This window comes from Dryas octopetala, chromosome 4 (genome assembly GCF_963921425.1).
Source record: "Dryas octopetala chromosome 4, drDryOcto1.1, whole genome shotgun sequence".
Taxonomy (NCBI): domain Eukaryota; kingdom Viridiplantae; phylum Streptophyta; class Magnoliopsida; order Rosales; family Rosaceae; genus Dryas; species Dryas octopetala.
The window spans coordinates 25,121,852-25,147,254 of NC_141369.1; the positions used below are offsets into that span (position 1 = coordinate 25,121,852).

The 25,403-nt window shown below is 35.6% G+C and overlaps 5 protein-coding genes across 7 annotated transcripts; 2 read left to right on the forward strand and 3 right to left on the reverse strand.

The window, feature by feature from the left end:
* Positions 1–1,731: 1,731 nt before the first annotated feature.
* On the forward strand, positions 1,732–15,227 carry LOC147288770 (UPF0725 protein At1g23960-like). 2 transcript variants are annotated; one of them, XM_086239148.1, is made up of 4 exons: positions 1,732–1,913; positions 2,052–2,183; positions 2,304–2,496; positions 14,990–15,227. In XM_086239148.1, exons 1-4 carry the CDS (start codon positions 1,737–1,739, stop codon positions 15,040–15,042), a joined length of 555 nt encoding a protein of 184 aa, XP_086095274.1. In that variant the 5' UTR covers positions 1,732–1,736; the 3' UTR covers positions 15,043–15,227. The 2 variants fall into 2 exon arrangements, with proteins under 2 accessions (XP_086095274.1, XP_086095275.1); XM_086239149.1 differs by lacking the exon at positions 14,990–15,227 and adding an exon at positions 4,967–5,367.
* On the reverse strand, positions 6,891–10,064 carry LOC147288771 (ATP-dependent DNA helicase homolog MER3-like). Of its 2 annotated transcripts, none has more exons than XM_086242049.1 (7): positions 9,931–10,064; positions 9,354–9,537; positions 8,179–8,416; positions 8,008–8,044; positions 7,864–7,910; positions 7,426–7,512; positions 6,891–7,340 (listed from the first exon to the last, which is right to left on the reverse strand). In XM_086242049.1, exons 1-7 carry the CDS (start codon positions 9,996–9,998, stop codon positions 7,171–7,173), a joined length of 831 nt encoding a protein of 276 aa, XP_086098175.1. In that variant the 5' UTR covers positions 9,999–10,064; the 3' UTR covers positions 6,891–7,170. The 2 variants fall into 2 exon arrangements, 1 of the variants encoding a protein (XP_086098175.1); XR_015121958.1 differs by having other exon boundaries at positions 7,284–7,340; positions 7,426–7,498.
* LOC147288772 (CASP-like protein 4A1) lies at positions 10,164–12,271 on the reverse strand (the record flags this gene model as incomplete). Its single annotated transcript, XM_086239238.1, has 3 exons — positions 10,164–10,334; positions 11,321–11,456; positions 11,730–12,271. Coding segments are annotated over 3 exons (729 nt in total), but the record flags the coding sequence as incomplete, so codon positions are not given.
* On the forward strand, positions 12,862–14,281 carry LOC147288773 (UPF0725 protein At3g19520-like). The gene is made up of 3 exons (XM_086242050.1): positions 12,862–13,241; positions 13,370–13,501; positions 13,622–14,281. Exons 1-3 carry the CDS (start codon positions 13,065–13,067, stop codon positions 13,832–13,834), a joined length of 522 nt encoding a protein of 173 aa, XP_086098176.1. The 5' UTR covers positions 12,862–13,064; the 3' UTR covers positions 13,835–14,281.
* Positions 15,228–24,624, reverse strand: RCK (DNA helicase ROCK-N-ROLLERS). The gene is made up of 28 exons (XM_086239150.1): positions 24,489–24,624; positions 23,599–23,681; positions 23,019–23,202; positions 22,514–22,675; positions 21,827–22,064; positions 21,656–21,692; positions 21,512–21,558; positions 20,975–21,012; positions 20,837–20,858; positions 20,515–20,727; positions 20,264–20,420; positions 20,121–20,172; positions 19,848–19,919; positions 19,667–19,716; positions 19,432–19,549; positions 19,282–19,345; positions 19,093–19,176; positions 18,865–18,990; positions 18,578–18,774; positions 18,283–18,471; positions 17,923–18,174; positions 17,774–17,823; positions 17,585–17,602; positions 17,095–17,177; positions 16,797–16,995; positions 16,648–16,685; positions 16,209–16,559; positions 15,228–16,100 (listed from the first exon to the last, which is right to left on the reverse strand). Exons 2-28 carry the CDS (start codon positions 23,664–23,666, stop codon positions 15,583–15,585), a joined length of 3,627 nt encoding a protein of 1,208 aa, XP_086095276.1. The 5' UTR covers positions 23,667–23,681; positions 24,489–24,624; the 3' UTR covers positions 15,228–15,582.
* Between the last annotated feature and the right edge of the window lie 779 nt (positions 24,625–25,403).

Genomic DNA, 25,403 nt, shown 5'->3' on the forward strand with positions numbered 1-25,403 from the left:
CTAAACCGAACCAAACCGACCCGTGTCCACCCCTAGTCACAATATAGAACCCATGCAAATGGATTACTGTTCTTTTGGAAGAAGCAAACAAAAAACTTGCTGCCTAGGACTCTCAAGGCAAAATGAGCCACAAAGAAATCTCATTTCTCAAGAGCAGTTCCTACTAAAGAAAGCCCAGTAGGAAGACAAATGTCTTCAATCAAAGTTCAATAGCCATGTGTCTATCCGAAACAGCCCATCAACAAAACAAACCACCAATTGACAAATCTTTTATTTGTGTGAATTCAAATTAAGGTTAATTGGGCTTGTCTCCAAAATTACAATGCCCATTAATAAATAATTACCAATTAACACTTAATTGGTACAAAGTCTAATGGATCTCTCTCAAATCCATTGCCCATTAAAAAAATAAAATGTATCAATTAATAAATAATTGATACAAAACAATTATAGTGGGCACATAACCAAATTCATATTAGCCCATTATAAAAAATGTGTTATTTAACAAATAAATGATACAGAAATATTAATGGACACATTTTCCTCCAATCCCAAATTCAAACTCTCAAATTAGTACAAAACCAATTCTCTCAATCGGTACAAAATCGAAACCAAATCGAAACCCCAAATTCAAACTCTCAAATTGGTACAAAACCAATTCTTTCAATCGGTACAAAACCAATTCTTTCAATCGGTACAAAACCGAAACCAAATCCAAACCCCAAATTCAAACTCTCAAATTGGTACAAAACCAAATTTTCAATTGGTACGAAACCAAATCTCTCAAATCCAAATCTTAAAATGGCATAAAGCCAATCAAGTCAAATTCTTTATCGAACTACGTTCGGTTTGATTCCATCATGGGTACGTAGGCAATGTGAGCGAAATTCACACTCAACCGCATTCACAAAATTCTCTAAATTTCCTTAGAAATTAATTCATATAAATTTCTTTGAATTAATTTCGCACCAAATCAAATCCACCCAAATCCTTCAGAAATTAGTTCTACACACAAAAGTCCCTGAATTAATTTTTCAAATCAAATCCAAGGGCTCTAAACCCTACCTAAATTACACAAATCTTTTAAGTAGGTCATCCACCCATTTAAATCCTAAAATCTCGGAACTACGTGTGGTTTGATCCTGCAATGGGTACGTAGGCAACCTAAAATACAGGTTCAACCGCAATCACAAATAAATTATATTTCAATGGGTCGTTTACCTATTGGAAATCCAAACACTTGCAAGATGATCCGTTGGTTTCATTGCAATTGGAATCAAAGGGTATTCCCTTGAGTCAAGGGACTGTAACTAAGACATGTACTCCATCTTGAATAGGTCATACCCAAAATAATAAAACCCTCCTTCCATAAATGAATTTGGGTGAAATTATGTTGGGTAATATTTACTATTTATTTACAAATTTTGTTCAACAACCATAACAATATAATTGCTTATAAATATATCAGTTATCCATCCGTGTATGGAAAATCTGACTAAATAAATATCGTATTTACAAAATATACTGATTTAAAAATATCTATAAATATTAGTTTAAAACTGATATGTAAACCCATGAAAATAAATATCACGTCATCTAATATCAAATGTACTGACATGTATAAACTTTTTTGTAATAGTGTTTGTCTTTCAGACCACCCTTCTCATCCTGCATCGATCAAATCAAATTAGAAATATTAACTCCTAGGAAGTAAGATTTCTACCTTCTCCGAGTGAATGGCGACCCTTTCCGCGTCCTCACTCGCGCCTCCACCAAAAAAGCCTAGAACGGAGTCCGGCGACGGTGATAAAGATGTTTTGATAGAAGAAGAAGATGAGGTCATCTCTGACGACTGCGATTCTCTACCTGATGATGTATGGGACGAGTATATGAGACAGGTTGCGGCTAGCGAAGTGAGTGCTTCCTATTCACTTTATTATGAGTATTGTGTATGTGTTTTCCTTTTCAAACCCCTTTGTCTGTATATGTTTTTGTATATGTTAGGGTTTTGTCAACTTACAATATTCATGGATGTCTTTTTGGACGAACAGGGTTTTGAGGTTGATGACTTTTCTGAGTATAATATGTGTGGTGGAATCGTACCACATCAAATCACTGACACTTTGATCGGAAGAGTCCATCCTCTTACAGAGTTAGCGATAAAGCATTTCAACCAGGAAAAGGTTGATGTTTTCTATTGTTTTTTTCTAAGGAAATTCGTGTGCCCTCGCTGGTTTTTTCTCCTCTTTAGAATTATTATTTGTGTGATGCTTAACATTTTATTGAACAATTAATTTGTGTAGGGTGCGAATATTCAGTTTGTGAAGCTTCTGAAGGTAAACTCAAGGGTTGTTTGTGGTATAGAATTTTATATTACCTTTGAGGCAATGGATGCAGCTGACAGTCAAATTAAAACCTTTCAAGCTAAGGTCTTGTATGGAATAAAGGACAACGAGGTGGATTTTTGTAGGCTGAAATCCTCTTCCATCAAGCAAGGTAAATTAATTATTCCATAGCTCATTTCAATTTCTTTCTATTCAATTTGTCAAAAGTTTTATAATGTTTTATGCACCGACATGTAACTATAATTCACCCCAAAAACGAAATTTTTGAAGGACATTGAAGTTGTCTTAGTAGTATGTGAAGAAAGATTACTTGGTTTTGTTCTTTGAATACATAGAAAAAGTTCACAGTTTTCCTTTTGCAAAATTATAGTTCAAGTAGCATGTTTAAACATTTTTCTTGTTGTTATCAACATCAACAACAACAACCCAACGAACAATAATCAGGAGATGAACACGTGTGTGAGCATGAAAGAGAGTTTACGCTACCAAATTAATGAATCATAATTGCAACATATAAAACCAGGCACTTGTGTCATTCTCAACTATTCTGTTTCGATTCTTATAGTTGCAACATAATCAGAATGTTTTGAGTCCCAATGAAAATACCACCACATCATTAGAAATTTAAGGAAGCTTTTGACGGAATGCCAATGTTATGAATTTAAATTGTATTCTGTGCTTTGTATTTGTATACCTTTAATATGTGACTAATGTTAGCAGTTTGATACATTATGCCACTTTCAAAAGATCAATAATGTATTTGGATAAAAGACCCAAACTAATGATTTTAAAGCATTACTGAGTTGCAGGACCACAAAAATAAAGTATGTCTTAAGTTGAGAATTATGATGTATTGTTAAGTTGAGAATATAAGTTGTATATGTAATGATGCAAAGAACTTTAAACAAGATGAAACTGCTTTTACTTTTTCCCTATTTTTAAGGGATAGTTGCTACAAGAGGGTCATAGTCATGTGCTCATTGCTTACACGTTTGTTGTTTTCCTAAAACTCTTCCACTGTGCACATTTCTCTCTCTAAAATTTCCTGTCTTTGTGTCTAGATCATCGAAAACCTTAAGCATTGAGTGATAAATGTGGGTTCTTGTGTTATTTTAATGGTTTGAATACTGACAAACATTATTTTTTTAAAAACATTCTTTTACTGTTTACTAACTATCATTGTTTCTATTTCTTGTTTATTCCGATCTCATGTTATTATTCTTTTTCTTTTTTTGGATAAGGTTATTATTATATTTCTTTGCTTGTCTATTTTTCGCTTTTCAAATCTCCAGAACATGCACTTTACTTCATTTGGGCTCACCTCTCCTTTTGCACTCTGGCTACCAGAGGCATTTGTACCTAGGGACACCTTCTGCCTTTAACTACACTGATGGAGTCATCTTGTGGTCTCCATTTTGGAGCCTTGCAATCGTAGTCAATGACTTAATACCAGAACTACAATGTATTGCCTGTACCAATTAGCATTAAAAAGATTTCTGCAAAACAGATGTCTTGCAGAGACAAAGTTTGTCTGATAAAAGCCATTACTGTAGCACTTGAATATTTTCTGTTCTTTTCGTTTTCTTTGGCAGTGGGTATTCAATCTTCTGACTCCAAAACACTTGTAGAGAGGCCCCAACTTTTTTTGTGTCATTTGTTTGCTTTGAACCCTTGGATCTTGTCCTTTAAAAAAAAAAAAAACCTTTTGAGATTGAGCGAACGACCCGTTGTCATTTTCGTCCAAGAGTTTGTGTTTCATTATGTGGTTAAATATTCATGCCTGGATCGATCTTCTTAGGTGAGGTTGGAGAAGGTCGTAGGTTCAAATGTTGCCATCAAAATAATATGTTACCTTAATTGATTTTTTGTGAATTATTCTCACTTATTCCAAATTTAAGTTTTGGAAACAAGAATAACAAAGATATAAGATGTTTTGTATTTCAAAAGGATGTCAGTTGTGTGCTGTGCTTGAAATGTCAGGGATGAAGAGGGCGATAGTGCTTTTGGCACTAATGCCGCTTTGGATGATGATGCCGACCACAACTATGAAGATGATTCATTAGTCTTTTCTTGCACTTTTTGTCGCTTGATCTATTTACTATCTGATTTCGCGTACTAGTACACCAGTGAATGTGTCTGCGCTTATCTTTTAGGCACATTACTTGTGTTAGGCGGATTGTTTTGCTTAAATAATTGCTCAGGGTTTTATTAATATTTAAGTTTTCACAACACACAACGCTGATGCAGCCATGGAAAAAAGGTCCTGTTTTTTTTGGGTAATATTTAGTTTTTGCAACTTTGGGATTTTGATATACAAGGCCCATGTAAATCATTTGTTATCAGGTCGTAGGTATAGGACTTTTTTTGTGCAGTGACCAAACTATAATGTTCTGAGATCCTTTGTAAAATCTTGTGTGTGTTTTCCCCTCAATTTTCAAGGGTAGTTTTGTAATTTATAGGTAAAATGTGATGGAGAAAGAAAATGTTGAGATCATTAATAAAATATTGAAATTGTCCAATGTACGTAACATTGTGAATCAGTGAGTTCAATAGGTCTAGAAGGCTCCTCATTAACATTCTTCTGTTTGTGGTGCTGATGTCATTGCTACCTTTGTTTGCAGGTTTCGAAGTAAAAAGTGGTGTTGATGACATTACTACAGGTTGCAAGTAAAAAGTGCCAGGTATAGAAGCTTGCCAACCAAAATTCATCATCCAAAAGAGAAGGGCAGCTGGCCCACCATCAAGGAAATCAAGTACATGCATCTCTTCTAAATTGAGGATACGAAGCCCGAAAAATTAAATTCGTCAACTTTCCCTTTAATTTCTCGTTATCTTTTCCAAAACTTTGTATACGTCTCTCACTATCCACCTTGCAATACCCATTGTCTCCCCAACTTCTTCCCCAAGAATTTTTAATAATATAATATTGTCTACCATTCCAGGTTCCATATCCAACTATCAGTATTGCATGTTTACCCAAGGGTTCATCATCCGGATCCACCGGTCCATCGTAAATTCTATCTTATAAGAATATAAGATAATGAGACATTAATAAATATTAGATAGTATATATATTATAGTATATAGTATATATATATATACTATTTAATATTTATTAATGTCTCATTATTTTATATTCTTATAGGATGAGATTTACGATGGGCCGGTGGATTCGGATGATGAACCCTTGGGTAAACATGCAATACAGATAGTTGGATAAGGTTCAGATAGTTGGATAAGGAACCTGGAATGGTAGAAAATATTATATTATTAAAAATTCTTGGGGAAGAAGTTGGGGAGACAATGGGTATTGCAAGGTGGATAGTGAGAGACGTATACAAAGTGTTGGAAAAGATAACGAGAAATTAGAGGGAAAGTTGACGAATTTAATTTTTCGGGCTTCGTATCCTCAATTTAGAAGAGATGCATGAACTTGATTTCCTTGATGGTTGGCCAGCTGCCCTGCTCTTTTGGATGATGAATTGTGGTTGGCAAGCTTCTATACCTGGGGCACCTTCCAGCCAAGACTTTGAAGCTTACTACTTTATGCTTAGTTTTTAGTTTATTTCTTGGTTCTGTTTCTACTTGTGTACTGTTCTGTTGGCTGGAGGGCTGGGTACCATTACTTTTTTTGTATTGTTGTTTTACCAAAAAACTTGATTTCCTTTCTGTCAGATAATCTAGTTAATTCTTAGATCCAATTGTTGAGGATACAGGTGTCAAGATCCTAGTGGTTCCAGCTGTTTAAAGAATTAGTTAGTCTTGACAATAAGAATATGACATGTGGTTTATTTCGTTAGAAGATAATGAGTTAGTTAGCATTTTGGTTAGTCTGGTTTTGGTTTGTTAGTCAGCTGGCTTCGTTTGTTATAAGCCTGATGTATTGTTCATTTCTGTAACTTTGAGAATTCTAATCAATCAGAGCTCCTGTTCATTCTGTGATCACCAATTGCCCAAATTCATCTTTTTCGTGGAAACTAAAGAACAGACTTTATACAGTAAAGAAGGGAGACTCTTTTTTAAATCTTTTTTATTATACAGTATATATATATAGTATATTCAATCTGCATTCGTACGCTCATTTATATAGAAACTAATACCATAGACTCATTTTTTAATTATACAGTAGATTTAATACATATAAAAAAGGAAAAATTACCCTTGAAGTATAGGGAAAATCTCACTTGGGTCCTTAATCATGATAAGCAATTACTACTTTTTTTCAGCACAAACACAATCCATACAATCCATATAGATAGAAGTAGTGTACTTTTTTAGCAGTAGCATACTGCAATACTGCATACATATTCAACTACACTACCACTGCAGCATAATCCATTAACCTACTTCCAAGGCAGTATATCAAACAAACATAAAAAGATTTGAGCATAAACTTAACTACAAGAAGCAAAATATTTAAATTGTTTTTTCCCTTAAAATTACAATCTCAATTGCATTGAAATTGAATTTGAAGCAAGAAAACAATCTCATTGATATCACTAGCACCTACAATTTCAACATAAATTCCCCAAATGCAAATGGTAGTACACGAAAACCAAAGCTCATTTACTAAAAAGGACACCCAAACTAATCAAATATTCAGCAAATCAAATCCAAACTAGACAATGTTAATTTTAGCCCCAGCCGCTTCGAGCTGTTTCTTAGCGTCCTCAGCCTCGTCCTTTGAAATCCCTTCGCTGAATTTCTTAGGCAACCCTTCAATGAGCTCCTTGGCCTCTTTCAGCTCCAAGCTCGTCAAAGCCCTCACCGCCTTGATCACCGCGATTCTCGTATATATTGCTCAGCACCTCCTTCATTTGACTTTTCAAATAACAGTGAATATGCAGCAAGTGGTTAAATATACATTACATGCATTTTCCTCAGCACGGCATATAACATGAAGAGCATCTTCCAAATTGCAGTTCACAGGTGTATGCATAATGTGTTTCATTGTGTCAAATTTCAGATAGCACTTCGTCATCAGCCTCCCAGGTTCTAACGGAATCAAAAGGAAAAAAAGGTCAGAAGGTCATCTACGAATTCTAAAAGGTACTGTTTTATGGGTTAATGGTATTGATACCTAGTTGTTTCAAGAGAAAACCATCTTCATCTGTCCAGATCATCTGATGCCTCGACAACTCCTCCTTAACTTTCTGTACACAGACCTCTGATAGAAGATAACATTGATAACAATTAAAAAAAAAAAAAAAGCAGAGCATCTCTCCGAGAGTTCTGATAAAAAGGAATAGTAGAGTGAACACCTAAGAAACATTTGAGAATGCAGAGTTCAGGTCATAAATATATACCAAAAACTTTTGTTGTCAACACCAAGTGAACTGACAAACGTTTATCTTCCTCCAAAAAAGGATATGTCAGGGAGATTTTCCTCTTAAAAAAAATACTTTTAACAAAAAAACAGAGATATCTTAGAGAGTTCTGCTCAAAAGGAAACACGAGAGCAGAGCACTTGATAAGAAACACATTTTTTGAATGGAGAATTCAAGTCATATATGCATACCAAAAACTTTTGTAGTCAACTTCACGGGCCTCATTTCTTCTCCAAACCTGTACGGACAGCATAAAGATTAAAAAATAACTGGATACTCATATTAATGAAGACAAAAATATATTCTAATGTAATAGAATATAAAGGTTGGGATACCTTTCAAGTCCTTGGTCGGGAACCTTGAGCCATTCCGCTGCAGTGGTTTACATGCAGTGTGTAATTGTTCGATCAATTATTACTTGAAATTTTATAAAGTAGTAAATATAATAAACGCTAATCATTCTAAATATTTTAACAATCAGAATTACCATTGAATGCAAATCTCACCAAGGTCCTCAATATTTGGAATTGTGGCAGACACAGCTAGAAGACGAACGTGAGCCAGAGAACTTGATTTCATTTCAGGGTTGTGAGCAAGCATTTTTATTCTACTAACTATTGCCTCCAAAACCGCTCCAAGAGGATCATTCAAAAGATGAACTTCATCAATAAGTAGAAGTGCTATATCGCTGAAAAAGCTCAATCCACCATCCTTTACACGATACCCGGTTACTGCATCAAATTTCTATTTAAAGGAAAAATGATTTAGTCATGCTCCAATGGTATCATCTAGAATAAACCCAAAAAGAATGTGAGAACCGAGAATGAAACATGTTTGTTTTAGGGAATTATATGTCTAAATAAGTAGAAGCGTATATTTATGTGCGTATGAAAGTCGATATATAGAAGCCAGGATCCTCAAGGAGTAATTGGAACCAAGTTGAGATGATTAGAAAGGAGAGACCAAGAGAGAATCCAGGTTGACACAGATTAGAAAAAGAAGGAACCTGAAAGAAATTGTGTACTTGACCCAACATATGGCAGCTTTGTTGAATTTATTGATGTACAGATTATAATTCTGTTTTATGAGTGCAGTTGAATTGTTTTTTGTTAAGGTGATTGGGTTAAGTACTTCCGTCTGTACCTTAAAGTTTTAAGTTTGTATATTTGTGTAACATACATCTTCATACTCAGCTCTGGAGTGGTTAAGATAATGTCTGCTTCCTGTATATTCCTGGTGTTGTAAGATTCATTATCTCCGGTAAGGCGGTAAGTTCCAAGCAAATTATCCCCAATGATTCTCCTGGACTAAGGCCTTTGACGGGGCTATATAGATCTTCATGCCACATGGAAAGAAGGTATATACAAGAAATAATTAATTTCTGCAGAGTGAGACTATAAATAAACATCTAACCTAATATAGTGCACCATGTACAACAAAGCAAGAGACATGGATCGTCCTACAAAAAAATTAAAATAAAATTTAGCTGCCATCAAAGCCAAAAGCAGAATAAAAACATATCATATGAAGAAGAACTGAGAAGAAGAAATTAATCACCGAAGCAAATATAAAGAACAACATTGAAGGTGTCTGTGGTTCAGCCTCCCTAAGAAAAAGAAATTTAAAGCTCCACTCTAATGTTTACAATCTTACTTTTGGTTCAAGGACATCAGAGACTTACTGTTTTGAGAGTTCCTTTTGTATGAACGAGGCTTCCATCCTCAGAGATGAACCGTGAAAGGAGCCTCAAAATGCAAAGCTCAAAGATGACTGTTTTACCACTAGAAGTTGGTGCTGACACAACCATGTTTGCATCTGAGTGGAAACAAACAGGAAAGCATTTGCTCTGCAGAGAATTGAAATACCTGCATGCATAGGAAAGGAATACAATTAACCATGACTTATTGCACCATGTGGATAGTATTAAGATAACCACACCATTTGTGAGATACAAAAGCTATTATTTCAATGTCATTATGCACCTTCAATGTTAGAAATATGCAGATATATGCACAACAGTTGTAAACATGTAAAAGGAATACACAACGGATGAACTAATGGTTGTGCCTTTACCTTACAGATATGTAATACAAGTACAGCAATATGCTCAATTGTATTTAGAAATAAAATAAAATAAAACACACACGCACACACAAAAGCAAACAAACAAAACAAAAACGATGCCAATATGCAAACTTTAAGAGCAGCCATCCTACTGAATCCCCTCTTAATAGAACTTGAGTTGACAAGGATATTACCTGAAACCAAAACATGATCGAAAAGGAGCAGGCAGATCTGACAAGCCCCTGAGTGTATATGAATCCATGGTTGAACTTGTTTCTTGCAACAATGAGGGAAGCAAAAAAAGATGATGAAAATATGATCCACAAAATCGGTTGCATTTGTCACTCTTAATATCTATTTGTTATAAAATGATTAGAAAAAACAAGAAGCATGGTAGATTATTGATAAATCGTCAATGCTTGCATACCAAATCCAATGAAATTTCATGCTACAATAATTCGCTAGTAGATAAAAGTCAAGAACCAAATCCAATGTAGTGGCTTGCAATTTCAGAGTCATTTATAGTCATTTCGAGAGTACTTCTGTTTTATTCAAATAAAACCACTTTTTCATATGACCAATTTGAAATCTTCAGCAACTGCAAGCAATAACAAAGTCATCAACCACTTTTTTCTTCAACACATGCAAACAAGAGTAGCAATGACATCAGCACCGCAAACAAAAGAAGGTTAATGAGCAGCCTTCTAGACCTATTGAACTCACTGATTCACAATGTCAAGTACATTGGGCAATTTCAATATTTTATTAATGATCTCAACATTTTCTTTTTCTCCATCACATTTCACCTTTAATTAAATTACAAAACTACCCTTGAAAATTGAGGGGAAAAAACACACACAAGATTTTACAAAGGATCTCAGAACATTATAGTTTGGTCACTGCACAAAAAAAAGTCCTATACTTGGGACCTAATAACAAATGATTTACACGGGCCTCGTATATCAAAATCCCAAAGTTGAAAAAACTAAATATTACCAAAAAAAAAAAAACAGGACCTTTCTTCCATGGCTGCATCAGTGTGTGTGTTGTGAAAACTTAAATATTAATTAAACCCTGAGCAATTATTTAAGTAAAACAAACCGTCTAACACAAGTAATGATTATGTGCCCAAAAGATCAGAGGTGACTCTTCAAGCCGTGCAAGATACTCAGCAACAAATCCTTGCTGCTTTGCAAAATATGCCAAAGTAGCCAAAGTGCCAAAGGGTGGCCCATCGGTCGGTTCGATTCGGTATTGGGGCTTACACATCGAAAAGGTGGTCCACAATTATCCCATCATGCAATTCCGTGTGGTACAAACAAAAGCAATGGCCAACATATGATGTGAGCAATGAACACTATACTCCATAGTCCATTCATCAAACAAAGAAGTATAGACAATAGTCAACCAGTAAGTAATAACCATCCAAGTGCTGAAGGACCACCTTCATAGGCTGTGGTCCCCATAATTTATGATTAAATTGCTAAGAGAATATAGAACAATTTTGGCCTACGTTAGGTAAGAAAATTAGTAATATTATAAGAGAGCCTCTTGTTTACACAAAATTTAAAACTTGTAACTTGCCTGATCCATCAAGCAATCAAAGTAATGGCGGAGATGGTGCTGTATTACATGTTTTCCACTGCTAAAGTAATAGGCTAAATCGTAGGTTTGCAGCCCTGAATACACAAATCCTATCACATTCACTGCCAAGCAGTACCTACAATCAATACAATTCACATTAAAAATGAAAATTGAATTAATAACCTTGTTCACATTCACTATACAACCCAATACCCACATGCCAATTTTGCCCAAAAACAAAGATAAACAACTAATAATTCAACAAAATTGCTCTGAATCTGGGAATTTGTATTGCAAAAGCCTGTTTATGTTGCTTAAGATATGGTACAGTACAAGATAACAGTAACCGAATAAATATTTTCTGGAGAAACAGAGTGTGAGTGAGTGAGTGACTGAGAAAATGACAAACCTGAACTCCTTGGACCGATAAAAGGAATCTAAAGCCCAACCCTGGTTCTTGTCAGCGGCCATAACCGAGAAAGAGATCAAGCAAAACACAAACGCACAAATCCTAAACCCAAACAAAGCCCTCCTCACCATGCTCTCCTTCCTCGACCTCTTCGATATCGATAAGTTGGGTCTCAATGTTCGCCTATTAACACCACCACCACCAGGGCCACCACTTTCTTCTTGAAACTCTCTAAGCCCAGCAACAAACCCATCTTGGGCTTTCACGACCGGTGGCGATGGAGGCTTTGCCTGGTAGTGGTTGGTATCTGGAGTGTGATACGTTTCATGAGTCGGGTCTGTTGTAGAATCGGGTGGTGGAGATGGGGATTTGGGGTCCTGGTTGAATAATAGAGGAGGTGAATAACAAGACTTTATGGGTGGTGGTGGTTCTGAGACGCTGTGCTTTCCTTCTCTCACTTCCACTTCTACTTCCACCACCTGTTCTTCTTCTTCATCATCATCTTTTTCCTCTTCTTTGTCCTGTGGTTTTCTGTCGTCATATTTTGGTCAAGGATAGTTTATTCATACAAGTAAATAAGCAATTATTAAGAATCTTATAAACCGCATCAAGCTCTCCTTGGTGTAAATCAGTAGCCAACTCAGTTACTTTATCATCGAACTTGCTTTTGGAAGATGATAATTCTCCATTTGGTAAACGTTTTCCTGGAAGAGTAAACAAAGGAGGAGTAATTGACAGGCATGTAACACTGGACTAAAATAAAACTTCAAGGAGCAAGACAAATTTGAACCAAATTACAACAGAATAATTACAGTTATGCATCTTCATTGACTACTTATCTATTATTTCTTTGGTCAATCCAAGCATATACTAAAGTAATATATTAAAACACTCATAAGTAAACTTTGGAAACAGCACCTTGAACAACAAGGTCCTTCTTCCACAGCTCAAATGCATCATGGAAGGCTCCGCTCTCCTCCTCATTTTTAAAATGGATAGTGACTCCCCTTGAATACAATTTCTGGTTCAAAAGGAATAATGTTATGAGAAACAAACATCTGGCAGCAGTCTAATAAATCATATAACTATGCTGTACACAAAAATAACAATCGACATGCAAAACAGAAAATTCACTAAAGAAACAAATTCACTATGAGTAAGCCCAATCCATTGCCCAAATAAAAATAAATGGTCAAGATGCTTCAAATGGCACAGATCAGTCCATGGCCCAAAATTGACTCAATCAATGTCCCACATATATTTACCTCTCCTTGATTGAAGAAGAATCAAAAAGCGTTTGTTTTCTACTTTTCTCGGTTCTGCATCTCCGTGTGAATGGCGACCCTTCCCGCGTCCTCACTCGCGCCTCCACCAAAAAAGCCTAGAACGGAGTCCGGCGACGGTGATAAAGATGTTTTGATAGAAGAAGAAGACGAGGTCATCTCAGACGACACCGATTCTCTACCTGATGATGTATTGGACGAGTATATGAGACAGGTTGCGGCTAGTGGTGTGAGTGCTTCCTATTCACTTTATAATGAGTATTGTGTGTTTTTCTTTTCAAACCCCTTTGTCTGTATATGTTTTTGTATATGTTAGGGTTTTGTCAACTTACAAATGGATTCTTTTTGGACGTACAGGGTTTTGAGGTTGATGACTTTTCTGAGTATAATATGTGTGGTGGAATCAAACCATTGAAAATCTGTGACGAGTTGATCGAACTAGTCAATCCTCTTACAGAGTTAACGATAAAGCATTTCAACCAGGAAAAGGTTGATGTTTTCTATTGTTTTTTTCTAAGGAAATTCGTGTGCCCTCGCTGGTTTTTTCTCCTCTTTAGAATTATTATTTGTGTGATGCTTAACATTTTATTGAACAATTAATTTGTGTAGGGTGCGAATATTCAGTTTGTGAAGCTTCTTAAGGTAAACTCAAGGGTTGTTTGTGGTATAGAATATTATATTACCTTTGAGGCAATGGATGCAGCTGACAGTCAAATTAAAACCTTTCAAGCTAAGGTCTTGTATGGAATAAAGGACAACGAGGTGGATTTTTGTAGGCTGAAATCCTCTTCCATCAAGCAAGATAAATTAATTATTCTATAGCTCATTTCAATTTCTTTCTATTCAATTTGTCAAAATTTTTATAATGTTTTATGCACCGACATGTAACTATAATTCACCCCAAAAACGAAATTTTGAAGGACATTGAAGTTGTCTTAGTAGTATGTGAAGAAAGATTACTTGGTTTTGTTCTTTGAATACATAGAAAAAGTTCACAGTTTTCCTTTGGCAAAATTATAGTTCAAGTAGCATGTTTAAACATTTTTCTTGTTGTTATCAACATCAACAACAACAACCCAACGAACAATAATCAGGAGATGAACACGTGTGTGAGCATGAAAGAGAGTTTACGCTACCAAATTAATGAATCATAATTGCAACATATAAAACCAGGCACTTGTGTCATTCTCAACTATTCTGTTTCGATTCTTATAGTTGCAACATAATCAGAATGTTTTGAGTCCCAATGAAAATGCCACCACATCATTAGAAATTTTAGGAAGCTTTTGACGGAATGCCAATGTTATGAATTTAAATTGTATTCTGTGCTTTGTATTTGTATACCTTTAATATGTGACTAATGTTAGCAGTTTGGATGATGATGACGACCACAACTATGAAGATGATTCATCAGTCTTTTCTTGCACTTTTTGTCGCTTGATCTATTTACTATCTGATCTCGCGTCCTAGTACACCAGTGAATGTGTCTGCGCTTATCTTTTAGGCACATTACTTGTGTTAGGCGGATTGTTTTGCTTAAATAATTGCTCAGGGTTTTATTAATATTTAAGTTTTCACAACACACAACGCTGATGCAGCCATGGAAAAAAGGTCCTGTTTTTTTTGGTAATATTTAGCTTTTGCAACTTTGGATTTTGATATACGAGGCCCATGTAAATCATTTGTTATCAGGTTGTACGTATAGGGCTTTTTTTGTGCAGTGACCAAACTATAATGTTCTGAGATCCTTTGTAAAATCTTGTGTGTGTTTTCCCCTCAATTTTCAAGGGTAGTATTGTAATTTATATGTAAAATGTGATGGAGAAAGAAAATGTTGAGATCATTAATAAAATATTGAAATTGTCCGATGTACGTAACATTGTGAATCAGTGAGTTACTGAGTTCAATAGGTCTAGAAGGCTCTCATTAACATTCTTCTGTTTGCGGTGCTGATGTCATTGCTACCTTTGTTTGCAGGTTTTGAAGTAAAAAGTGGTTTTGATGACATTAATACAGGTTGCACGTGCTGAAGTTTTCACATTGGTAATATGAAAAAGTGGTTTTATTTGAATGGAACAGAAGTACTCTCGAATCTTATAGGAATTAGAATGTTGAATTAAAACTATGTTTATTGACAGCTTATATGGTATGTGTTAAGACATTTAAAACAATGTTTATTGACAGCTTATATGGTATGTATTATTTGGCCAAAAAAAAAAAATATAGTATGTATTAAAGTCTTACTAGATTTTGCACTGTGCTTCTGTCGAGGGAGACGAGATACAATGGGGGATGGGAGAAGTAAACAAATTGAAATTGATTAGTTCATTTACTAGTCCAATGCATTATTGCAAACCAAACGAGGAAGTACTCCCTCTAAAACCTAAAGTCCAAACAAACAGACATAAGAGAAGGTTGAAACTTGAAAGTGCCTCAGCCAGGCTCTAAAACAGAGCAAAATAACCATCGATCAGTAAGATTCAAGCTATCAGAAATCAAGGCTGTGACACATACATGGCTGGCTCTAAGTTGATGTAATCTCTCATTTTGGTGTACTGGATCAGGAGACATCAGAGAAAAGAAAAGACACTCTCAAACCCAAGAAATGTTTCTACTTCTCTGTTTTTGGCAGCCGTAGTACTTGTCAATGCGCAACATTGCCTTTGTGCTACAATTGGAGAGGGCTGTTGTTTCCTCCTGCTGCTATTGATCTCCATGGAGCTGCCAGCTGCATCTGCTGATCGCTTGGTATCCTTCAACATGGAGATGTCGGAAGATAGCATTTTTGTAGATGATAGATCATGAGCACCCTTGCCTAAACCTCCAGGAGAAGAAGAAACATTCAATATCATCCCATAAGGGTCGATGGAGCTTCCAGAGAACACCCTTCTATCACATTCATCTTTTCTGGTTTCCGAATCTGAAATGAGTACAGTGTCTCTCGGAACTTTATTTGATTTTGTTCCTTCCAGTGTGCCTGAATATTGGTCTTTTTCCTGGATTAAAGACCCAGACTCCATCACCTTCGGTTTATTGATCACTGGAAAATTCTTAGCTTTGGTCCGTATGTGCTCAAATATTGTATTCTCTGTTAAACATTTGAATGTGCCATCTTCAGGTTCAGGAGTAATCTCAGCTTCAGTAGCAAAAGAATAATTATACTTAACAACTCCACATGCCAGTAAAAGATTATTACCTTTGTCATCCATGAGGTTCATCATAGTTGAGCTTCTGGTAGTTTGATGATTGTTGATGTTGTGTTGATTTTGTTCTGCTTGTTTGGGATCTGAAGATGGATTGACCACAGCCCATCTTGGAGTTTTATTCCATTCCAACTCTTCCAAAACCTCTACTTCACTATGGTGTTCAAGCAGCTTCTCACGAGTGCGCTTTCTTTTTGAAACCAAGGGATCTGAGGATGGAGAATACGCACTGTTTGATGCCACCAAGACAGGGAAGTTCTTTGCCTTTTCACGTATGTGGTCAAACACTGTTTGTTGTGTAATGATTTTGCACTCATCTTCTTGAGCTTTGGCAGCAACCTCATCTTCAAATTTTTGAAGTTTAAGTTGATGGTGAGTAGGAGGGAAAGGATTAATTTGCCTTATTATTATCATTTTATTAATTGACTATACCTTCTTCAGACTCTGCATCTAGGAGTTTGAAACTAGGCCTGGTATACAAAACCCAAATAATCAAGTAAAACAAACCAAATCTTAAGGCCCCTCAAAAGCAATTTTAGTAATCAGAAATAAAAATTAAATATCAGTGAAGAAATACTCACATGGGACCATCTACCCTTTTGGATTTGGTCGAGTTTGGGAGCACTTCGCTTGGAGCCTGACATATAGTTTTGGCATCATCTTCTATGATACATACTTGCTCTGCCGGAGGAAAAGAAGGTGGTTTTTTTCCCCGTTTGTTATTCACACTTGAATTGCTTTCCTTCATTAATATAAGTTTTTGGTGGAGATCAATTCCAACTGCATCAACAAAACAAAAAATTAAATATAATGACTCAGCAATTTTATACCACTCTATTAAAGTGGAAGAAACTAGATATATCATGACAGGGGCTTTACTGTATTCTTCAAAAATAAGATCAGCCTTCACAGTCAGCTTTCCTTGTTGGGGATTCGACAGGAGAATTGTTGTGCCATAGGGGCTGCAATGAAAACAACCCAACACAGACTAAACAAGGTAGTAATCATGCATTCCCACTCTGCCCCCAAGGCACAAAACGAAAGATATTTGGATGTGGAACAATCTGAGCTGTCTCGTCTAATGACTTGGTTATTCTTTATGGGTTACTAAATCAAATTTTACAATAACTATTCCCATCACAGTTGATATAGGACCATATAGCTACTACTTGTCCGTCACACAGCAAAACAGGGAAAAAGGGAAAAAGGGAAAAAGAAAAAGTTTCCTGTCACCGTTTAATAATATTTCGTCACAATGCCTGAAACTCTGGATGGACTTAACAAAGTTTCTTTCAAACAGTGTAGATACGTCTAACATGCTACCATGTTTTCAAACAGAGAAAAGAACAAAGGTTTTAAGCCTGCACACCTGGAGAATTCGTCGACTCTGCAGCCAGAGTCAGAGTGGAAACAGAACGGTAAACAAACCCTCTCCAGCCAAAAGAAAAAAAGCTGAATATTAGGTATATGAAACATCTAGTTGCCAGAACCTTGGTACTGTGCTTTCATTCTTTTACAAAACCCAACGATTAAAATCAAGCAACTAACTTATGATCACCTTATTTTCTCATGAAAGAGAATCAGGTTATCTTCTTCTGAACCAACAATCTGTAACAAATAAAATCTTAGAACCAGATTTGCATAACATTAAAATTGGTACTGCATCACTAAAATTTGATAAATTATCTAGAGTCCTAAAGTATATACCATATCAGCATAATGTCGTTTGTTTGATTGGAGTGTCTGTGATAACCTAGTCAATGTTACCACAAGCTTCAATTTCCCTTGCCTCTGGCATTCAGTTTCCTCAACCCTGATCTCAACCTTTGGAGGTAGTGACAGTAGAGACTCCTTTATATGGTTCCCAAATGGGTATTTTCGACCAGTGACTATCTCTATTCTCCTAGGATCAGCCTCTGCCAGTGTCTCAAATGATTTAATTCCCATTGAATGTAGTGCCTGAAAAGAGCATTAAGAAGGAAGAAGGGTTGCAAAGTGTCAATATTTAAGGGACCCAAGGATACAAAAAGCATGTGTCTTCCAAAACAGATAAAGAAGCAGGAACACCTTTGCAGTCACCATTCCAATCCCTGGTAATTGTTTCACCAAGTATGGACTGTCATCCCAGAGTTTTTGATATAGTGACTTTGCCAGAAGCATGGAGTTGAAGGCTCCTTTGTAATTCTTTTGGTAAATAAAAATTTCTTTCATGCACCTGGCAATTCTACAGCCATTTGAGCATATAGAGTTCATATCCTATGGAACAGAAACCAGTTTGATTTCAACAATGAAGCTCTGAATATAATCAAATTCAAGTACCAAGATTATGAGAGAACGTATCAAAGATTATGAGGAATGAAACCTGGGTAAGGGATAAATCATGAATTGAAGGATCACCAGTCAAGCAGTCATTTGCCAAAACAAATATCTTTTCTTCTCTGGTTTGAATACGCTTTTTTCGCTTCCCTTTGTCACCAAGGATGTGAAAGCGAAGTCGACCATCTTTATCAGCGTTTACATCATTTAGAAGCTTCTTCTCATTGCGTCTGAGCTGTATCCCTTCATATACCAGGTAGATAGATAGATAATTCCTTCATTTGACTTTTCAAACAACAGTGAATATGCAGCAAGTGCTTAAATATACATTACATGCATTTTCCTCAGCACGGCATATAACATGAAGAGCATCTTCCAAACTGCAGTTCACAGGTGTCTGCATAATGTGTTTCATTGTGTCAAATTTCAGATAGTACTTCGTCATCAGCCTCCCAGGTTCTAACAGAATCAAAAGGAAAAAAAAAAGGTCAGAAACTATTAATATTTTGGTCATCTACGAATTCTAAAAGGTACTGTTTTATGGGTTAATGGTATTGATACCTAGTGGTTTCAAGAGAAAACCATCTTCATCTGTCCAGATCATCTGATGCCTCGACAACTCCTTAACTTTCTGTACACAGACCTCTGATAGAAGATAACATTGATAAGTAATGGAGGGGGAGAGAGAGAAAGAAAGAGAGAAGGGCAAGGGGATCCTTTGATACTTCTACAAGTAAACATTTACAGTACCTTGCATATGCTTTTCTATACGGTCATTAGAAATCACCTTTCTTACTGCATAGTACCCAGGGTTCTGATTATGCATTAAACGTTTCAGAAATTAGTTAGATAAAGAATATATGGAAAATATCCTTTTAAAGGAGTTCCATGAATACATGCCTTCTTCATTCTCACATACAAGAAGGAGCACTTCATCCATTCAATTGCCCTTGTAATATCAGAGACAGTCAGTTGAACTATCTCCGCAGTTAAATGCTCCGTCAAACATGAAAGCAATCTAACGAAAGGAGACAATACAAAAAACCTCATCAGAAGACGTGCAATTTTTTTGTAATATACGCTCAAAAGCCTAGGGCACAAAATTCATTCTTGAATTTAAAGTTATAACACATACTGTGATTCCACCATCTCACTTCCATTCAAGAGATTCTCATATAAGTGAACCTGAGATCACGTAGAACATAATCAACAAATTCAGAAAGGACAAGAATTTCTGATATCAAACAGGACTAGTTTAGTCACTAAAAACAATAAAGAGACTACATGAACTAATAGTTAGAATGGTATTAAACTACCGTATCTCTTCTTGTCATGATTATAACCATTCCTGTATCATCAAATGGTGGCCGACCTGCCCTCCCACACATCTGCATGGTGATACAACTAACATAAAGTAAAATCACAGCTGTGGCTAAATTACCTAAGAGTGCAGGCATATATGCATGTAAATGAAACCTTGATGTATAAACAAGATAACTACTGGACAGTGGATATAGAAGCTCTATTAACTTATCTCCCAAACTTATCTTCTTGGAATCATTCCTTCTTAAAAGGGTCTGATTGCAAACCTGCAGTACTGTAGATCGATCATATTCCATGTAGAGACCTTTTTCTTTGTTGCTGGAAAAAATGCACATGTTGATAAATAAACACAAAAGAGACCCTCTCAAGTTTCATTACAATAATTTGAAGAACTTGAAGTTCAACATACAAGTGCTGTGTTGATTTTATGACTACTGTATGTGCTGGTAGGTTGATTCCATGAGCAAGAGTATTTGTTGTACACAAAATTTGAACATCACCCTTAAGAAAAAGACTTTCAATGAGATTACGATCCTTGACGCAAAGACCACCATTGTGATAACCAACTGCAAACAAGCAATTTATTTGATAACTCAATGTGGACCTTGCAATAAATTGAAGTTTAGTGCAAACTGAATAGAAATTAAAGTAGCTCTATACCACCATAAATAATATAAGATTGCATTTGTTTGTCACTGCATAATAATGAAGCTTCCCTTAGCCTCTCTTGCTGTTCTCTGTTTTTAATGAATGGATTTGAATGACCAAAGGTCATGACTGTCTGAGAGAGTTTCTGTGCTGCTTCTTGTGCACCTTTTCTCGTTGAACAGAAAACCAGAGCAGATTTCCCTCTCGAATATTGCATGAGGATATCTGTGCATCAGTTTTAGGCATATAAGTTCTTCATGATCTTTGAGTATTGGTGCTTTTAAGAGGGGGGGAAGTCATCAGTAGAAAAGTTATCTGGATTATCCTTGCATACCGAATATGTAGTTTTGAAGACGCTGGAAAAGAGAAAATACAAACCATCAAAAAAGTGAATATTGGTTTTATTGGTGAAATAACTACTTTCCTAGCAGATGGAATTCCTTGGAAATAGAAGCATATGGTTTAAGATCACCTTTTCAAATAGAAAATCATTTTTTGCTGGGGTGTAGCCTGCACAAGAAGTAGTTTTGAATATGAATTACTAAATGTAAACCAAATATGATTGAAGAAAACCATGCTTCTGCACATTTATAAGGTCCAACTTTCATGAGTGACCAACTCACACAAAGTGATTACTAACAAACAGAGTATGCCAGGAGCTTTTCCTCATATGAAAAAAAAAATAAAAAAATAAAAAATAAAACAGAGCATCTCTCCGGGAGTTCTGATAAAAAGGAATAGTAGAGTGAACACCTAAGAAACATTTGAGAATGCAGAGTTCAGGTCATAAATATATACCAAAAACTTTTGTTGTCAGCACAAAGTGAACTGACAAACGTTTATCTTCCTCCAAAAAAGGAAATGTCAGGGAGATTTTCCTCTTAAAAAAAATACTTTAACAAAAAAACAGAGATATCTCAGAGAGTTCTGCTCAAAAGGAAAAACGAGAGCAGAGCACTTGATAAGAAACACATTTTTTGAATGGAGAATTCAAGTCATATATGCATACCAAAAACTTTTGTAGTCAACTTCACGGGCCTCATTTCTTCTCCAAACCTGTACGGACAGCACAAAGATTAAAAAATAACTGGATACTCATATTAATGAAGACAAAAATATATTCTAATGTAATAGAATATAAAGGTTGGGATACCTTTTAAGTCCTTGGTCGGAAACCTTGAGCCATTCCGCTGCAGTGGTTTACATGCAGTGTGCAATTGTTCGATCAATTATTACTTGAAATTTTATAAAGTAGTAAATATAATAAACGCTAATCATACTAAATATTTTAACAATCAGAATTACCATTGAATGCAAATCTCACCAAGGTCCTCAATATTTGGAATTGTGGCAGACACAGCTAGAAGACGAACGTGAGCCAGAGAACTTGATTTCATTTCAGGGTTGTGAGCAAGCATTTTTATTCTACTAACTATTGCCTCCAAAACCGCTCCACGAGGATCATTCAAAAGATGAACTTCATCAATAAGTAGAAGTGCTATATCGCTGAAAAAGCTCAATCCACCATCCTTTACACGATACCGGGTTACTGCATCAAATTTCTATTTAAAGGGAAAATGATTTAGTCATGCTCCAATGGTATCATCTAGAATAAACCCAAAAAGAATGTGAGAACCGAGAATGAAACATGTTTGTTTTAGGGAATTATATGTCTAAATAAGTAGAAGCGTATATTTTTGTGCGTATGAAAGTCGATATATAGAAGCCAGGATTTTCAAGGAGTAATTGGAACCAAGTTGAGATGATTAGAAAGGAGAGACCAAGAGAGAATCCAGGTTGACACAGATTAGAAAAAGAAGGAACCTGAAAGAAATTGTGTACTTGACCCAACATAGGGCAGCTTTGTTGAATTTATTCATGTACAAATTATAATTCTGTTTTATGAGTGCAGTTGAATTGTTTTTTGTTAAGGTGATTGGGTTAAGTACTTCCGTCTGTACCTTAAAGTTTTAAGTTTGTATATTTGTGTAACACACATCTTCATACTCACCTCTGGAGTGGTTAAGATAATGTCTGCTTCCTGTATATTCCTGGTGTTGTAAGATTCATTATCTCCGGTAAGTTCCAAGCAAATTATCCCCAATGACCCAAACTTCTGGTTCCAAACACGAAGCTTCTCCTGGACTAAGGCCTTTGACGGGGCTATATAGATCTTCACGCCACATGGAAAGAAGGTATATACAAAAAATAATTAATTTCTGTAGAGTGAGACTATAAATAAACTTCTAGCATAATATAGTGCACCATGTGCAACAAAGCAAGGGACATGGATCGTCCTATAAAAAAATTAAAATAAAATTTAGCTGTCATCAAAGCCAAAAGCAGAATAAAAACATATCATATGAAGAAGAACTGAGAAGAAGAAATTAATCACCGAAGCAAATATAAAGAACATTGAAGGTGTCTGTGGTTCGGCCTCCCTAAGAAAAAGAAATTTAAAGCTCCACTCCAATGTTTACAATCTTACTTTTGGTTCAAGGACATCAGAGACTTACTGTTTTGAGAGTTCCTTTTGTATGAACGAGCCTTCCATCCTCAGAGATGAATCGTGAAAGGAGCCTCAAAATGCAAAGCTCAAAGATGACTGTTTTACCACTAGAAGTTGGTGCTGACACAACCATGTTTGCATCTGAGTGGAAACAAACAGGAAAGCATTCGCTCTGCAGAGAATTGAAATACCTGCATGCATAGGAAAGGAATACAATTAACCATGACTTATTGCACCATGTGAATAGTACTAAGATAACCACACCATTTGTGAATACAAAAGCTATTATTTCAATGTCATTATGCACCTTCAATGTTGTAAATATGCAGATATATGCACAACAGTTGTAAACATGTAAAAGGAATACAGAACGGATGAACTAATGGTTGTGCCTTTACCTTACAGATATGTAATACAAGTACAGCAATATGCTCAATTGTATTTAGAAATAAAATAAAATAAAACACACACTCACACACACACAAAAGCAAACAAACAAAAAAAAAATGATGCCAATAAGCAAACTTTAAGAACAGCCATCCTACTGAATCCCCTCTTAATAGAACTTGAGTTGACAAGGATATTACCTAAAACCAAAACATGATCGAAAAGGAGCAGGCAGATCTGACAAGCCCCTGAGTGTATATGAATCCATGGTTGAACTTGTTTCCTGCAAAAATGAGGGAAGCAAAAAAATATGATGAAAATATGATCCACAAAACGGTTGCATTTATCACTCTGAATATCTATTTTTACATAAAATGATTAGAAAAAACAAGAAGCATGGTAGATTATTGATAAATCGTCAATGCTTGCATACCAAATCCAATGAAATTTCATGCTACAATAATTCGCAAGTAGATAAAAATCAAGAACCAAATGTTGCTTAATAGAATCAATAAAATCCAAAAGTCTGCCCAAAGAATCTAAATGATATCTCTCTTCTACGATCCAACTCCCTCTCTTGCTTCATTAACCAAATTAGAGTCTCAAATTTGCATTTAAGAAAAAGAGAAAGTGAAAAGTTGCTAAGCTTTTAGTGAGAGAGGATTACAAGAAGTTTCTCGTAAGATCATACAGCCAACATAAGTTCCACAACTAAATCAATAAATCAAGCAGCGCATAAACATGTTAAATCTCTTCATATTCCTCTTCCAATATTTGGAATCGAAGTCAAATCCTACTAATAGAATTAGTCTTAAAGTCTGAAACCACGAATTTCTCCATAGAATTTTCAAAATATAACAAATATATAAGCACTATTTCAAATAATTAAGTTCTTAGTTTGGTCGAGTTTGAGATATTTAAAATTCATGAATCTGCAAATTTGCGATCCAAAGTAAACACCGACTCAGAATTTAAACCAGCATGAGTTCAACATCTAAGACAAGTGTGTGTGTGTGTATGCGCGCGCGCGCGCGCGAGCTCAATTTCTCAAATGCAGCCATTAAAATTGAAATATCACTGAAATCCTGACCTTATTCCTCGATTGCAGAAAAACGATCAGACGAATCTAATTGCCAGCTTGCGTGCGTGAATAGAGAAAGAAATCCATATATTACAGAGATGGACTTTGGTGGAGAGGGAGGAGAAGCTTGAGCTCTCGCGATACAGAGGCTTGCAATTTGCAGGCGAAGGAAAACTATGACTGAAATGAAATGAAATTTCAGAGTCATTTATAGTCCGCGCTGGCCCTTTTGGCGGGAGAACAGGGCCCGGACGGAACGCACTTGATGCAATGCGTGAGCCTTTCGCGATGCGGAGTAAGGACAATTAGTGGGAACCATTTTGTTTTTCTTTTTTCTTTCTTTATTGATTTATGTTTTTAAAGCTTTGGACAGGAAATTGAATTTGATCTAGTACCTTCTAGTAAATTGGTCACAAGTTTAAATGTTAATTTTATACTCTCATTGTCAGATATAATTTTATTTTATAATTCCAATGCATAATGTAATTTTATTTTATAATCTCAAATGTAACTATATTTTATGATTTCAGATTCTTAATGCATAATACATGATTTATATATTTTCAATACATGTTGTATATTGAAATTACTAACTTTTAATATGTGACTTTTTATGAGTAATTAGTCTTACAAAGAAGAGAAGAACTTACATATTTCACATATGATACCACATGGTATTACCCCCTCTCTCATTGACTCTTTCTCTTCTCTCGCTTTCTCTCATTTCTTATCTCTATCTCTCTTTTCAATAGATGTCACATCACTACAATATAAAGATAAGTAAGTTTTTCCTACATGTAATAGCACCGTCTCACTTAAATTCTTTTGTAAATACCTTTCCCATATAAAATAACAAAATCTTGTGCTAATTTTGAACCTTTTAAGAGGGGATAAGTATTCTCAACCCATGAAAGAAAATTCAAA

Bases quoted from the DNA above. Each gene is read 5' to 3' on its own strand.
- LOC147288771 (XM_086242049.1), bottom strand. From the start codon at position 9,998: ATGGATTCATATACACTCAGGGGCTTGTCAGATCTGCCTGCTCCTTTT. The intron at 8,417-9,353 runs GTAAGTCTCTGA...TCCTTTAAATAG, and splicing joins CAAAAGGAACTCTCAAAACA to AAATTTGATGCAGTAACCGG. The intron at 7,341-7,425 runs GTATCAATACCA...TGATTCCGTTAG, and splicing joins TTTTCTCTTGAAACAACTAG to AACCTGGGAGGCTGATGACG.
- RCK (XM_086239150.1), bottom strand. From the start codon at position 23,666: ATGGATTCATATACACTCAGGGGCTTGTCAGATCTGCCTGCTCCTTTT. The intron at 17,824-17,922 runs GTATATACTTTA...TATTTGTTACAG, and splicing joins AACGACATTATGCTGATATG to ATTGTTGGTTCAGAAGAAGA. The intron at 16,686-16,796 runs GTGAGTATTTCT...TTTGTATACCAG, and splicing joins AAAAGGGTAGATGGTCCCAT to GCCTAGTTTCAAACTCCTAG.
- LOC147288773 (XM_086242050.1), top strand. From the start codon at position 13,065: ATGGCGACCCTTCCCGCGTCCTCACTCGCGCCTCCACCAAAAAAGCCT. The intron at 13,242-13,369 runs GTGAGTGCTTCC...TTGGACGTACAG, and splicing joins GACAGGTTGCGGCTAGTGGT to GGTTTTGAGGTTGATGACTT. The intron at 13,502-13,621 runs GTTGATGTTTTC...TAATTTGTGTAG, and splicing joins AGCATTTCAACCAGGAAAAG to GGTGCGAATATTCAGTTTGT.
- LOC147288770 (XM_086239148.1), top strand. From the start codon at position 1,737: ATGGCGACCCTTTCCGCGTCCTCACTCGCGCCTCCACCAAAAAAGCCT. The intron at 2,184-2,303 runs GTTGATGTTTTC...TAATTTGTGTAG, and splicing joins AGCATTTCAACCAGGAAAAG to GGTGCGAATATTCAGTTTGT. The intron at 2,497-14,989 runs GTAAATTAATTA...CTTTGTTTGCAG, and splicing joins ATCCTCTTCCATCAAGCAAG to GTTTTGAAGTAAAAAGTGGT.